Below are 14,996 nucleotides of genomic sequence, written 5' to 3' on the forward strand. Positions count from 1 at the left end.
ACAAGAGATATGGTAAGAACTTACCTTTGTTATCTCTGTTTCTACGAAGTCCATAGGGTCCACAGGGTTGACCTTGGGGTATAGGTTGGGAACCAAATCCGGGCACCACGCAGTTAAAGCTTTTAGCTCCCAGGATGCACTGGGTCCACTCTCCCTATAACCCCACCCCCAAGCCAGAGGCACCTCAGTTTGTAAGTAGCCAAAGGCCGGAGGAGGAGAGAAAAAGAGAGAGAAAACTGGAACACTCAATAACCATACTCACCGAAATGGGAGACGGAAAACCGGTGACCAGCCACACAGCCCATATGAAGCCAGGTGCGTCAGGGCGGGCGCCCTGTGGACCCTATGGACTTCGTAGAAACAGAGATAACAAAGGTAAGTTCTTACCATATCTCTTGTTTTCTACTTCAGGGTCCATAGGGGGTCCACAGGGTTGACCTTGGGGATGTCCCAAAGCAGTTCAACCAAGGGTGGGGACGCTCCTGTGCTGAGAGGAGAATCCGTCGCCAAAAAGGAAGCATCCTGAGAGGCAAAGGAAACCAATGCCTAGAACCTTAAAAAGGTGTGGACAGAAGACCACGTGGCCACCTAGTAAGGCAAAACAGCCGAGGCGCCACAGCGAGCCGCACACGAGGGTCACATGGCCCGAGAAAAAACAAGCATCAACAACAGGAAGGCCTACCCATGGGTAGGCCCCTGAGGAAGACCTACGAGGCCATCCAAGCCAACATTTGGTTATAGGCCGGCCATCCTTTCCTGTGAAAACCAGAAATCTCAGACCACCAATAAGGAGTCCGATTTCCGTAAGGAACCTGAACGGATCACATAAATCCAAAGAGGCCAGACCACAGTCAATGAGGCCACACCAGCCGAGAGGACTGGGGACAGAATGGCCGTACCATAAGTTCCAGAATAATATGGAACCTGAAAACCACTAAGAAGAAACACAGGGCGAGAGCAACTCCCACCCAGACATGATGCCCTCCAGAAGAGGGAGCCACATGAGAACGCTCCCAATTCAGACACTCTCCTGGTTGATATAAACACCCTGAGAGAAAGAGAGAGCCTAAGCAATAGACCATGTAATGGCTATCACAACCAGCGGTTCCATTGACTGTCCCCGGAGGTAACGAAGAACCACTACTTACTCCCAAGGAGTCCCTAGGGAGGACAAATGGAGGCATAATCAAGAAAACACTCCAAAGGATGAACTGGATACCAGAGTGAAGCAATTCCATATCTTAACCATACTGACAGTGTAGAGATCCGCACTGTCAGGAAGACCAGGCCACGTGTGAAACCCAAGCCAGCCGGAAGGAATGCCAGAATATCTGGAAATCCTGGACACTGGAGGATTGTATCGACAGGTACAATACCATAAGATTTATGGCTGCCACAGTTTGTGGTAGGTCCCAGCAAAAGCTGATCCATGTGCTCTAATCATTCCAATGATGACAAAGCCAGGGAAGCCGTAAGACCACTGTAAGGACACAGTCAAAGACAAACGACCCAGGTCCAAGGCAAAACCAAGGACCCTGAGACAACAGGTCCGGGCAGTGAAGCATCAGGGATGGAGTATCGATGTAGAGACTCCGAAGATCCAAGTACCCCTGACATCTGGGGCAATCAGGAGCCACCAGCAGGAAAGCATCTCCGTCTCGATTGAAAACACTTCCAAAGACCTCGAGGAAGAAGGGAGACCGGAGAACACAGGTACACAAAGTGGAAGGACCACTTCACCGACAAAGAGTCGCTGAAGTTTGCTTCAGAATCCCCAGAGCTGAACTGTAACACCATAGTGTGATAAAGTCAGAAGGCCATGAGGGTCACCTCAGGGCGGCCCCCCCTGCTCACCAGGAGATGAAACCTCTCTTGGGGAAGAGACTAGTCCCCGGGATGCACGTCGTGACGGCTGAGGACTCCCGCTTCCCAATGGAGAGCTCCTGAAATGAACGCTGCCGAGATGGTCGGGAGGAGACCCTCGGACTATGTCCGAATATGTGACATACCTGTCATTGCCACCCAACGAACAGTGTTGCTAAAAAGGAAGCCACTGTCCTGACCCTGTCGGACTGAACCTTTTCAGGTTCACCGGGAAACAAGAGTTATGCCAGAGTAAGTTAATTGACAGGGTGGAATCGACAGACGTCCAACTGCACTGAAAAGGATTCGGTCCAGACACTGTCCCTAGCAAAGAAAACCCTGGACGAGATGGCCATAGCCACCCGGACAGGGACCGACTTGCCTCCGGAGAGAGCATCATCGTTTGAACAGTTATCCGACAGAAAAAACTCATTCCATCTGGAGATGAGCCAATTATGGAAAGGCCTGGAATGGAACTGAGCCCATTCCACCATGCATCCCAGAGTGTAAAGACATCTGTCGACTGCGCAGACAACCATGTACTCCTAATGGAAGAGAGGAGATTCCGTCTTACGCCAGAAGAATTCTCAGATTCTGAGAATCCAGCAGGGATCCTAGATGAAGAATACCCAGAGAGGGATGCAGGGAGGACTTTTTCCCCGTTGATTAAACGTCTGCACCCTGAAGAAGCCACAGTCATCCTGACCTGGCCGTAAAGTACCCCGGTGATCCCGCTAAGAGCAGGAGGCCGTCCAGGTACAGGAGCATTGGGATATACTGAACAGAAGAGCTGTCAGAAAATCCAAAACGCTGGTAAACCCCTGTGGGGCTGAGGACAGTCCCAACAGGCAGAGCCCGAAAAATTGTAAGTGTTGCTGTGATACAGCAAACCTCAGCCCATGCTGAGGAAAGGTCTCTGTAAGTACCCGTAGGCACGCGTCCTGTATATCCAGTGATACCCTAAAGTCCCCAGGTTCCAAACATCGTATGATGGAGCATAGGGATTTCCTCCTGAGCCCAGGTAGCTTTAGGAACTGGTTCAGGGAATTGAGACAGAGAACAGGCCAAAGAGGACCATTCAGCCACCGCACCAGAAAGAAAACAGAACAACCAGTCCCTCACTGAGATAGTGGGGATGGCCCAATTAGCTCCGCTTACCGCAACAACTGCATAGCTTTCTGGATCTGTAAGGCCCTTGTAAAGAGGGCGTACCCTCCTACCCACGTAGCCGCGGCAACTTGACACTAATACCGGGCGAACTGAGAAAATCGGTATCTCCCAGTTGTAGGCCTGTCCCGTCAGACTGAAGAGATATCCGTAGGTTCAGAAGCAGGATCGGCTGGCAGTCCAGGCCTGCTCGGTACTGGATATGTCGGCCCTTGTAGATGCCGACAGTCTACGAAGAAACAGACCTTTAGGCTGACCCAGAGGACAAAAAAGACTTAACAGACTTAGTCTGAGGCCTTGTAGTGGGCATAGCTGAAAGCGGTAAACTTGTCGTTAGTAATACTGCCAATGTTACTACAATCTTGTCAAGGTCAGGACCAAACAATATCAACCCTAAAGATGGTATCTGCACCTCTGCATTCCCAGAGCACAGCCATAGGGTATTACGGAGGATACAGTCGCAGCCGGAACTCTGAAAGTTAGGAGACTGGTATCCAATATAGGCATGTCCACCTATGACAACTGCATATATTACATGAGCGACCAAATACATTTGAACCCCCGACGTGTTGGAGGGGAAAAAACGTTACAAATGCATCAACCCAATATGCAATAGTATTAACCAACCATGCTATAGCCATGGTAGGATGGGTAACAACTCCTGAAAGCAAGTATACTGATTTCAGGCAGAGTTACCACCTACGGATCCGAAGAATCCGACCACGCAGGAATGGGAGGCGTAGTAACGTCTGTAATCAGACGAGTAACACGCCCATCCCCCCCAGGAGGGGCTCGTGATGACCCTCAGGGATTTGGGACAGGAGGCCAAACACTGTTGTAACACCTCCTATCTGGCAACAGCCAGAGTCCCGCTATGCGATCCACCCGCTAGTCAGCAACAGGTAACCCGAAGGCACGCAATACTGAGGGTGTATGATACAGGTGCAGGTCAACATTCACTCTAACCAGAATGGACCTGCTACCAGCCCTAAAGCAGGGATAATAATACCTGAAATAGGCTTCCCCCCGTGTAAGAGGGAAAGAGCCCCGAACAGTACCCAGTTCACGGCAGAGCCAACTGGGAAGTAACCACAGGGCGTCAACCACGCCAATTAGCGTTTCGTAGAAAACGACATCCACCCAGGGTGGCTGTTGTGGTAATCCCTGCAAGGGGAATGACAGACTATTGTGGCACCAGGGGGAATTCATATACTGCGAAAAACCCCTGCAGGGAGCGGTAGTCTGTGTCACAGGGGAAGAGTGCAAGAAGCTGCGAGATACCCTGAGATGAAAAGGGCAGTATGGTGAAGTAACCCCAAGTGAGGTACAACAATGGGGCCCGCCCGGCGATCCGCAATTGAGAGGATCCCGAGAAAACAAACCGCCCAAGGGGGTCGTGAAAGAGGCCGGCACCAGATGACGCCACATACAGAACCCTTTATGAGTCAAATCCTCCGCACTAACACCTGCAGCACATGACTTGCAGGATAGTAAAAATGGGTGCAGTATAACGCTCTATCTCCTGGTCAGACATATCTGACCAATCTTGGCGGAAATATTAAGCAGCACTATACTGGTCCTGACTGATGCCAAAAATTAGCTGCAGGGACCCATTTTCAGCGTATGCAACACACAGTTCCATCTAAAATATGGCAACGTGCAGCACGCAACAGTATGTGACAAACCACACAAATATTAACAAGTATATAAATGTGAGGTCTCAGAACCACCCTAAGTACAGCTGTATTAGGGCAGATAAAGAAAAGGGATAGATATACACTGACAGGTGAGAGAATAAAGTACAGTCAGCACTAGCATAAGTCACATACAATGCAGATATATACATATATACATAAACATGTCATATAATATACTGCACTATTACACTGCATTCAACTGCCCAGATTCAGTGTCTGGGAAGGCTACAGCGCTGTGTACACTGACCTGATGGTGAGGTACGCAGGGGGACTGGACTCACTGCCATCCTGAGAGATTTCTGCTGCACCACAGAGATAAAATGGCCGCTGGAGACCTCAGAGGAAGCGTGGCCCGCGGAGGAAGCAGCTCAGCGACGCCAGACTATGGATACTGAAAGGCGCGCTGAGCTGAGGGGAGGAGCCGCTGTAACAGGGAAGGCTGCCTCCCCTGGCCGGCTATTAACCCCCGGGACGCCGGCTCCCTGCACCGATCGTTAAGTCCCTGGTGGTCTAGTGGACACACGGGGTATGGGGGGCCCGCCGCCACTGCCGGCGCCTCCGGTCTGTCCCCTGAGACCGGAGGCACAGGACTGCATTTGAAATGCGCGGATCACCGCAAGCGGTGATCCGCGACCTTACCTGCTCCCCGTGGATCCGGCAGCAGTCCTGGGCGCCCGCAGAGTCCGGCTAGTACAGACTCTGGGGTCCCGCTGAGATCCCCAGATCTGTACTGGCGTCTCAGCGCCAGCGGGGTGACGGAGCGGCAGCTTAGACGTCCTATGGACAGTCCGACGCTGCCGCTCTGAAGAGTCCAAAGTCCATGGAAAAAACTTTGTCCCTAAAAAAATAAAATAAGCTTAGGGGCTGCTAATCAGCTCCCCCTGCGCTAACGGTGACCCGACTCCGGCCGGGCACCAACTTAAACTGAGGTGCCTCTGGCTTGGGGGTGGGGTTATAGGGAGAGTGGACCCAGTGCATCCTGGGAGCTAAAAGCTTTAACTGCGTGGTGCCCGGATTTGGTTCCCAACCTATACCCCAAGGTCAACCCTGTGGACCCCCTATGGACCCTCTATGGACCCTGAAGTAGAAAGTTTCAATATGTGCCTCCCACTTTTTAAGGGCCCAAAAGAATTGGGGCTATCAACTAAAAAGCTATTTCATGGACAGGTGTGGGCTATTCCCTCGTTATTTCATTATCAATTAAGCAGGTAAAAGGTCTGGAGTTGATTCTAGGTATGACATTTGCATTTGGAATCAGTTGCTGTCAACTTTCAATATGAGATCCAAACAGCTGTCACTATCAGTGAAGCAAGCCATCATTAGGCTGAAAAATCAAAACAAACCCATCAGAGAGATAGCAAAAACATTAGGTGTGGCCAAATCAACTGTTTGGAACATTCTTAAAAAGAAAGAATGCACCGGAGAGCTCAGCAACACCAAAAGACCCGGAAGACCACGGAAAACAACTGTGGTGGATGACAAAAGAATTATTTCCCTGGTGAAGAAAAACCCCTTCACAACAGTTGGCCAACTCAAGAACACTCTCCAGGAGGTAGATGTATATGTGTCAAAGTCAACAATCAAGAGAAGACTTCACAAGAGTGAATATAGAGGGTTCACCACAAAATGCAAACCATTGGTGAGCCACAAAAACAGGAAGACCAGATTAGAGTTTGCCGAACAACATCTAAAAAAGCCATTACAGTTCTGGAACAACATCCTATGGACAGATGAGACAAAGATCAACTTGTACCAGAGTGATGGGAAGAGAAGAGTATGGAGAAGGAAAGGAACTGCTCATGATCCAAAACATACCACCTCATCAGTGAAGCATGGTGGTGGTAGTGTCATGGCGTGGGCATGTATGGAATGGAACAATGGAACTGGTTCCCTTGTATTTATTGATGATGTGACTGCTGACAAAAGCAGCAGAATGAATTCTGAAGTGTTTCAGGCAATATTATATGCTCATATTAAGTCAAATGCTTCAGAACTCATTGGACGGCACTTCACAGTGCAGATGGACAATGACCCGAAGCATACTGCAAAAGCAACCAATCAGTTTTTTAAGGCTAAAAAGTGGAATGTTATGCAATGGCCAAGTCAATCCCCTGACCTGAATCCGATTGAGCATGCATTTCACTTGATGAAGACAAAACTGAAGGGAAAATGCCCCAAGAACAAGCAGGAACTGAAGACATTTGCAGTAGAGGCCTGGCAGAGCATCACCAGGGATGAAACCCAGCGTCTGGTGATGTCTATGCGTTCCAGACTTCAGACTGTAATTGCCTGCAAAGGATTTGCAACAAAGTATTAAAAAGTGAAAGTTAGATTTAGGATTGTTTAGTTTGTCCCATTACTTTAGCCCCTTAAAAAGTGGGAGGCACATATAGAAACCGTTGTAATTCCTACACCGTTCACCTGATTTAGATGTAATTACCCTCAAATTAAATCTGAAAGTCTGCAGTTAAATCACATCTTGTTTGTTTCATTTCAAAGCCATTGTGGTGGTGAATAGAGGCCAAAATATGAAAATTCTGTCAATGTCCCAATATTTATGCACCTGACTGTATGTACTGTGGGCCTGATTCAGAGTTGGGAATAGAGGGCCTGATTCAGAGCCACTCGTAAGCGTCCGCTCGTTTATTCCGAGCGATGTTCGCACATCTGCGCATGCGTATGGGTTGTAATGCGCATGCGCGAACCACTCAGTGCGGTCAGAAATCGTGTGCTTGCAAAATAGCGAATGCCTGCTAATTTGAGTGACAGGATGAGGCGTTTGTGGGTGGTAACAGGGGAAGGTGCTTGAAATCGGGGAGTGGAGATCCGAACGCAGGCGTGCCAAACGGTCAAAACGGGCGTTTTAAGGGTGTGCATAATTAACAAAGCAGCGTCATCGACCACGTCACTTGGTTGTCTTTTAGCCTGAACTGCTCGCATGATTGTGGTAGGAAAATGCTACCACAAGAATAGCGAGCAGTTCATACGATTTTCGATGTACTCGATTAATCTAATAAATAGCGGAGATGACGTATGATGCGAGCGGCCAGGGGGCGTTTTTTCAAAATAGCGAGCGCATGTTTCTTTTGCTCATTCAGACATAGAGGCGTCAACAGACCTCAAAGAGCGAGCGCTTAATTTAAATATCCGGCCCCTTTTTCAGAACGACCGTCCGCAAATAGCGTCTGGCTCTGAATCAGGCCCAGAGTGAGATATCTCTCTCAACTGTGAACCTGAACAAACCATATTGCAATGCAAGGGGTGTAAATACATAAATTTTTTTACATGTGGGGTAAATACTGGCTGCGTTTACATGTAGCCCACAAATACTGCACAGCTTTATTATTACTCTACAATTTAGATGTCAGTTTGGAAACAGTCCTCCCAAATCTAAATCTCTCTGCACATTTTAAATCTGCCCCACCTGCAGTGCAGCATGGTTTCACCAAGATGATCAGTTGAGAGAGAGATCTCACTCTATTCCCAAGTCTGAATCAGGCCCTGTGTGTGGTTTCTGGCCGGACATTATTTCTTCTTTTCCATCTGTAATGTGGTTGAGTCTTAGGTACACACAATGTGGTGACCAGTGGTGGCCAGTACTAGTATAATCACTAGGGCAAATGTAATGAAGGCAGTGTATGCTAACTGTTCTGCCACTCCTTGTATAATTGTGTCCTTACACATCTTTGCTACAGTCGCATGAAAAAGCTCCTCTTGGTGCACCAGGTCTCGTGAGACTGCTAGCGTCGGGTGTCTAAGATGCGATCTGTGACGTAACTAGGGTATTTGGAGCCCAGGGCAAGATGAAAAATGGAGCCCCCACCCTATGTGTGCGTGTCGAAAAAGTGGGTGTGACCACATGCCACAAGGGGCGAGGCCACTAGAAAATGGGGGCATATCAACATGACACCACCGTTTCTCGTCACTCTGGGAGAATTCTTTTCCATTCCATTTGCACCATTTATATAGGGCCCATCATGCAATGCCCCCAGTAGTAGAGCCCCTCATGCAATGCCCACTGTAGTGTTGCCCCTTATACAGTGCTCATTATGCAATGCCCCTAGTAGTAGTGCCCCATATGCAATGTCCCCAGTAGTAGTGCCCCCTTATGTAGTGCCCAATATATAGTATCCCCAGTAGTGCCCATTATGCAGTGCCCATTATACAGTGCCCACAGTAGTGAACAATATATAGTACCCCAGTAGTGCCCCTTATATAGTGCCGCCTATAAAGTGCCCAATATACCCCTAATGCAGTGCCCCCCAGTAGAGCCCCTTATGCAGAGCCCCCAGTAGTGCCCAATATATAGTGCCTCTTATGCAGTACCCAATATATAGTGCCCCTTATTTAGTGCCCCTTATGCAGTTCCCCAGTTTTATCCCTTATACAGTGCCCACAGTAGTGCCCTTTATACAGTGTCCCCAGTAGTGCCCCTTATAGAGTACCCCTTATGCAGTACCCAATATATAGTGCCCCTCATATAGTGCCCCCAGTAGTGTCCCTTATAGAGTGCCCCAGTAGTGCCCCTGTAGTGCCCCTATGCAGTGACCAAAGTAGTACTCCTTATATAGTGCCCCAAGAAGTGACCCTTATACAGTGCCCCAATAGTGCCCCTTATACACTGCCCCTAGTAGTGTCCCTTATACAGTGCCCACAGTAGTGCCGCTCATGCAGTGCCCCCTATGCAGTGACCCAAGTAGTACCCCTTATATAGTGCCCCAATAGTGCCCCCTTATACAGTGCCCCCAGTAGTAGTGCCTTTTACACATAAAACGCGCAGACACAAACACACAGACATTATACTTACCAGAATCACCGCTCCTATGCCCGCCGCCGTCCGCTCCTCCGACCTCCCGCTCTGCACTATGGGGGAGACGTCTCTCCCTTCACCCAGTGCATGAGCCAGAAGACGGAGCTCATGAGTGAGATCCAAGCCAGCTCTGGCCCTGAGTGCCGCAGCCAATGAGAGTGTCTGTGCTGATTTATTTGATATGCAACACATATATCAGTGTGTGACTGAAGGCCTGATTCACTACGGATCGCTATTCTGCTAACTCTTCTTGCTAATATCAGCGGTGATATGTAAATGCATTGTGATCGCAGTCAAGCATTGCGATCACAGCCTCACATAATGACGCCCACTTTCCCTTGTCTCACATCCGTAATACTTGGCATTATAGCAGAAGGCATGACGCTAGCAGAGTAGCACGGGACCTAACAGCTCACCTACACCGGGTAAGTTGCGCTGCGTGGCGTATTGAGGCTAGCTGTATGAGGACTCATCTCTATTCTCATAATATATCTCATTCCCCACACTGTAAGCGCCTATGTCTCAGATTGTCTCTTGCAAACAATTACGCAGAGTTTCACGTCAGCTCAGTGATAGATCTTACGTTGCAGCGTCGATCTCAAGACGGCCTCTTTTATGCAGGAGTTCGAACAGGTCTCCTCCGCTGGCATAGTCCATGACGAAGCCCAAAATCTCCTATCAGAGGACACAAACAGAACAGAGTCACATATTTGCTATATACTCTAGCACAGTCTCTTCCAGTTACCTGGTCTGGATGCTCAGAGTCTACAGCAGGCACCGTACTCTCCACCATACTCTACACAGTGACCATTACTGTATCTGATTATAAATGTGTGGGGAACTTAGTAACATAGACGGAGCTGAAATATGTGACATTATGGGACTTATTTTAATGCCAGCTCTGTAAATGCACATGCCATCCACATGACTACAATATAACAGTGTGGGTATGGGGTCTATGGACACAGTGGAGGTGATTTGCATCAAATAAATTCTAAACAATATGTGTCTCCTCTGACCTCTTCTGCCTGCGTGTGCACTGTGCACATACGTGGGGGTAAGCCTGCACAATGCATATATTTCTCAGGACATTATACTGAAATAAGAGGTTGTGATTTGTTTATGGATCCTCTCTGGAATGTATTTAGGTGTAAAACAAGCGATCTCCAATGCAGCATGAGAGCCCTATGCGTGTCAGGAGAGCTGCCAAGTCTGCGGGTGGTCATAGCTACCGCAAGGGCAAGATGGCCGCCTGATGTGCGTCAAAGTTATTGATATTAACCCAGGTGAGCTTAGCATCCCTATGCTTGGGTAAACTTTGTAACTATTAGCATATTTTCGCAGCTGTGTTGCTTACGAAATCACAGCTGCGATCGCATTACCATCCATCTTTGAATCAGGCCCTAAGCACAGTCTGCTAATATTCCACACTCCTCATTGTTACTCAGAGCCCCCCTGTTGTGCGCCACTGGTACAGAGCTGTCACCTGACCACAAGGATCAGTGTAACATTATGGTAATACCTCGGTCTGGAATGACAGGAGGCTGTGTATTAGGAAGGGGCTTCCCGATGTTGCTTGCAGAGCTCTCCTCTCCATCTGCGCTCTGGCCTCTTCTCTCGCTGTCATTCCGTTGTTATTCAGGAGCTTCATGGCTACGTCCTTCTTTGTGATCTTATCATATGCCAGCAGGACCTGAATGTGTCACAGATGTAGATATTTTACAGGGTGAGGAGCACAAATGGCTGCTCCAGTATATACAGTATATTAAAAGATTATGAACATAATTAATAAGAACTGTTTGCGCTGTGGATACTTTCCATGTATTAGATGTTAAAATTATATATAAAATACATAAATGTGAATATAGGTAGTAGCTGCTTACACAGTCTGCATTCAGTCCCACCCACAGTCATAACGTAAGACATACTTGCCAACAATCAGCTCCCTCCTTCCGGGAGGGAGCTGATTGTCGGCTAACAGCAGGGGGCGTGCTTGGTCATTCACGGCACATTGGGGGTGGAGCCGGGGGTGGGGCCACGTGATCACGTCATCATGGCCCAGCCCCCTCTTCACAATGTCGTTATTTTCAACATTGTGAAGCAGGGGGCAGGGCCACGATGACGCGATTCAGCGTGAATCGCGTCACCGCTCCCGCCCCCCGCTGCAGCGGTTTGTAGTTTATTATGGGGGGAGGTCAGGAGGGTTGCTGGCTGCCAGGAGGCTTGCCTGCCTTTCCAGGGGCCTGGGAGCGGCACCCAAAAATCGGGAGGCTCCTGGCCCAGATCGGGATGGTAGACAAGCCTGACGTAAAATGAGTAATATCTCACAAAGGGTATAGGTCCTGGGGGGTGCTGATATTCTGCTGCTTATAATGAGTTGTTTTTGTTATAATGGATATTAGTATTGTGCTGTGTGAGTAATACGTAATTAAAGGATATATAGCAGTTTCTATGAATAATTCTTGACTATGAACATTTCTCTTTCTTCCTATTTTGTTATAGAAAACATCTAGCCAGTGATTAATGGTACACAGTGACTGGGTGGCATATCCAGAGTGACCCAGTGGGGAGGCCATGTAATTCCCTAGTGGACCCCTCTACTTCAGAGCTCCTCCCACTATTGTGGAAGGTCAGAAGCCATCAGCGGTGGAATCGGGTGGCACAGGGAGAAGATCGCTGGAAAAAATCAACCTGTAGTGAGGTCTTCAGAATCATCACTGTATCACAAAGGATTGCAGTGACTGGTGCGATGTATGGACGACAGGTCTGCATGCAGGGCCGGACTGGGACTAAAAATAGGCCCTGGCATTTTAAAGCACACAGGCCCATCTTGGGGGTCAATCATATTAGCCACGATGATCTCGCCGGCGCGAGTCATCGCGGCAGTGGCCGCACTTTACAGCAGCCCCGATTTGCCTAATATTGCTCGCAGCCCCATAGGGCTCCGAACAAAATTATGCGAATCCTGGCTTGGGTAGCGAAGGGTGCGAGCTGCGGTGCCATTGGCTGCGTTTAAATGCCATTGCAACAACACATAGCACCTAATAGGATTGACCCCTTGGTGTCAGCATCCTGGTTCCTGTCACAGACTCCTCCCCTTGCTATTCCTAACTCTTTCCACTGCTTAGTCTATGCTCGTACACATATAATTAATATTAGAACAATATAAAAGTGTACATTATTCTCTGTATTTAGTGTTCACTCTAGGTCCGGCAGTAGGCAGGGTGCCGGACCTAGTGATAGGGCACTTCTGCGCGCGCTGAAGGCGCGTGCGGCCGAAAAAGGGGCATGGTCAAAAAAAAGGGGGCGTGTCTTTATGACGCTTCCCCTTTTCGTCACTCCTGGGGCACTTAAGTGCCAGGCAGTCCCCAAGTGCTACGGTCACTGTGAATGGATGCTGGGTGCACCAGCGGTGACTGCAGCGCCGCCGTTTTGACCACACGTGACCCACACTGTGACCCATGGGTGAAGACAGAGCTCACAGGCTGTCTCAGCGGGACACCGCACTGGAGGGCAGGGTGCTTTCTGCCCTTCAGAAATAGGGCAGGACGCAGCGCCCCGCTGAAACAGTCTAGTGGGAACACTAGTATTAAAACACACACAACAGTGCACATTCTGCAAGGGATTTAAACATGTGCCACCAAACAGGTGAGGGCTGGGACACTGAGGGATGGTTTCAGGGAGGGTGAAGGAAGGGACACTGAAGGGGAGATACAGGGAGGGTGAGGGAAGGGACACTGAGGGGGATTAAAGGGAGGGTGAGGACGGGGACACTGATTGGGGGTTACAGAGAGGGTGGGGGCTGGGACACTGAGGAGGTTACAGGGGGGATGAGGGCTGGGACACTGATTTGGGGTTACAGGAAGTGTGAGGGCTGGGACACTGATTTGGGGTTACAGGGAGTGTGAGGGCTGGGACACTGATTTGTAAGGAAACATTGTTTCCTATACACTACTGTCAAGCAGGGACGGCATGGACACAGCACGGCAGCCATCATGCTCAGTGGATATTCCTGGCTGTAACATGATGACTGTGCCTTGTGAATAGAGGCACCTGTTTTCAGCCACCATTATTTATCACACCGGCAAAAAAATGGACGGCCTTTTGTCACCCAGTCAAAATCGGCATGTGTGAAACTGGCCTGATGGTGAAGGAAGGGACACTGAGGGGGAGATACAGGAAAGGTGAGGGCAGGGACACGGAGGGGGAGATACAGGAAAGGTGAGGGCAGGGACACTGAGGGGGAGATACAGGGAGGGTGAGGGCAGGGACACTGAGGGGGAGATACAGGGAGGGTGAGGGCAGGGACACTGAGGGGGAGATACAGGGAGGGTGAGGGCAGGGACACTGATAGGGGTTACAGGGAGTGTGGGGGCAGGGACACTGAGGGGGAGATACAGGAAAGGTGAGGGCAGGGACACTGAGGGGGAGATACAGGGAGGGTGAGTGCAGGGACACGGAGGGGGAGATACAGGGAGGGTGAGGGCAGGGACACTGAGGGGGAGATACAGGGAGGGTGAGGGCAGGGACACTGATGGGGAGATACAGGGAGGGTGAGGGCAGGGACACTGAGGGGGAGATACAGGGAGTGTGGGGGCTGGGACACTAATGGGGGGTTACAGGGAGGGTGAGGGCATGGACACTGATTGGGGGTTACAGGGAGGGTGAGGGCTGGGACACTGATTGGGGGTTACAGGGAGGGTGGGGGCTGTGAAACTGATTGGGGGTTACAGGGAGGGTGGGGGCTGGAACACTGAGGGGTGTTATAGGGAGGGTGGGGATAGGGACACTGAGGGGTGTTATAGGGAGGGTGGGGGCTGGGACACTGAGGGGTGTTATAGGGATTGTGGGTCTGGGACACTAATTGGGGGTTATAGGGAGGGTGGGGGCTGGGACACTAATTGAGGGTTAAAGAGAGGGTGGGGGCTGGGACACTGAGGGGTGTTATAGGGAGGGAGGGGGCTGGGATACTGAGGGGTGTTATAGGGATGGTGGGGGCTGGGACACTGAGGGGTGTTATAGGGAGGGTGGGGGCTGGGACACTAATTGGGGGTTACAGAGAGGGTGGGGGCTGGGACACTGAGGGGTGTTATAGGGAGGGAGGGGTCTGGGACACTGAGGGGTGTTATAGGGAGGGAGGGGGCTGGGATACTGAGGGGAGTCACAGACAGGGTGGGGACTGTGACACTAATTGGGGTTACAGGGAGGGTGGGGGCTGGGACACTGGGGGGTGTTATAGGGAGGGTGGTGGCTGGAACACTGAGGGGGGTTACAGGGAGGGTGGTGGCTGTAAGACTGATTGGAGGTTACAGGGAGTGGGAGCTGGGACACTAATTGGGGGTTACAGAGAAGGTGGGGCTGGGACACTAATTGGGAGTCACAAAGAGGGTGGGAGGGAGAGATACAGTGATTATACAGTATAAAGCTGTCTATCATTAGGGTAAAGAGCAACAGATTTA

General features: G+C 50.0%; 1 protein-coding gene across 1 annotated transcript in view; it reads right to left on the reverse strand.

Annotated features, from left to right (window-relative positions):
- LOC148519724 (protein kinase C delta type-like) overlaps nucleotides 1–14,996 on the reverse strand; it is a 45,872-nt gene that overhangs the window by 15,071 nt on the left and 15,805 nt on the right. Inside the window, exons 3-4 of the mRNA XM_088476203.1 lie at nucleotides 11,060–11,230; nucleotides 10,121–10,212 (exon numbers count right to left, since the gene is read on the reverse strand). Of these exons, the coding sequence (XP_088332329.1) occupies nucleotides 10,121–10,212; nucleotides 11,060–11,230 (263 nt within the window). The remainder of the gene's footprint in view (nucleotides 1–10,120; nucleotides 10,213–11,059; nucleotides 11,231–14,996) is intronic.

This window comes from Taudactylus pleione, unplaced genomic scaffold, assembly GCF_031769625.1.
Source record: "Taudactylus pleione unplaced genomic scaffold, aTauple2 ptg000184l, whole genome shotgun sequence".
Taxonomy (NCBI): Eukaryota; Metazoa; Chordata; class Amphibia; order Anura; family Myobatrachidae; genus Taudactylus; species Taudactylus pleione.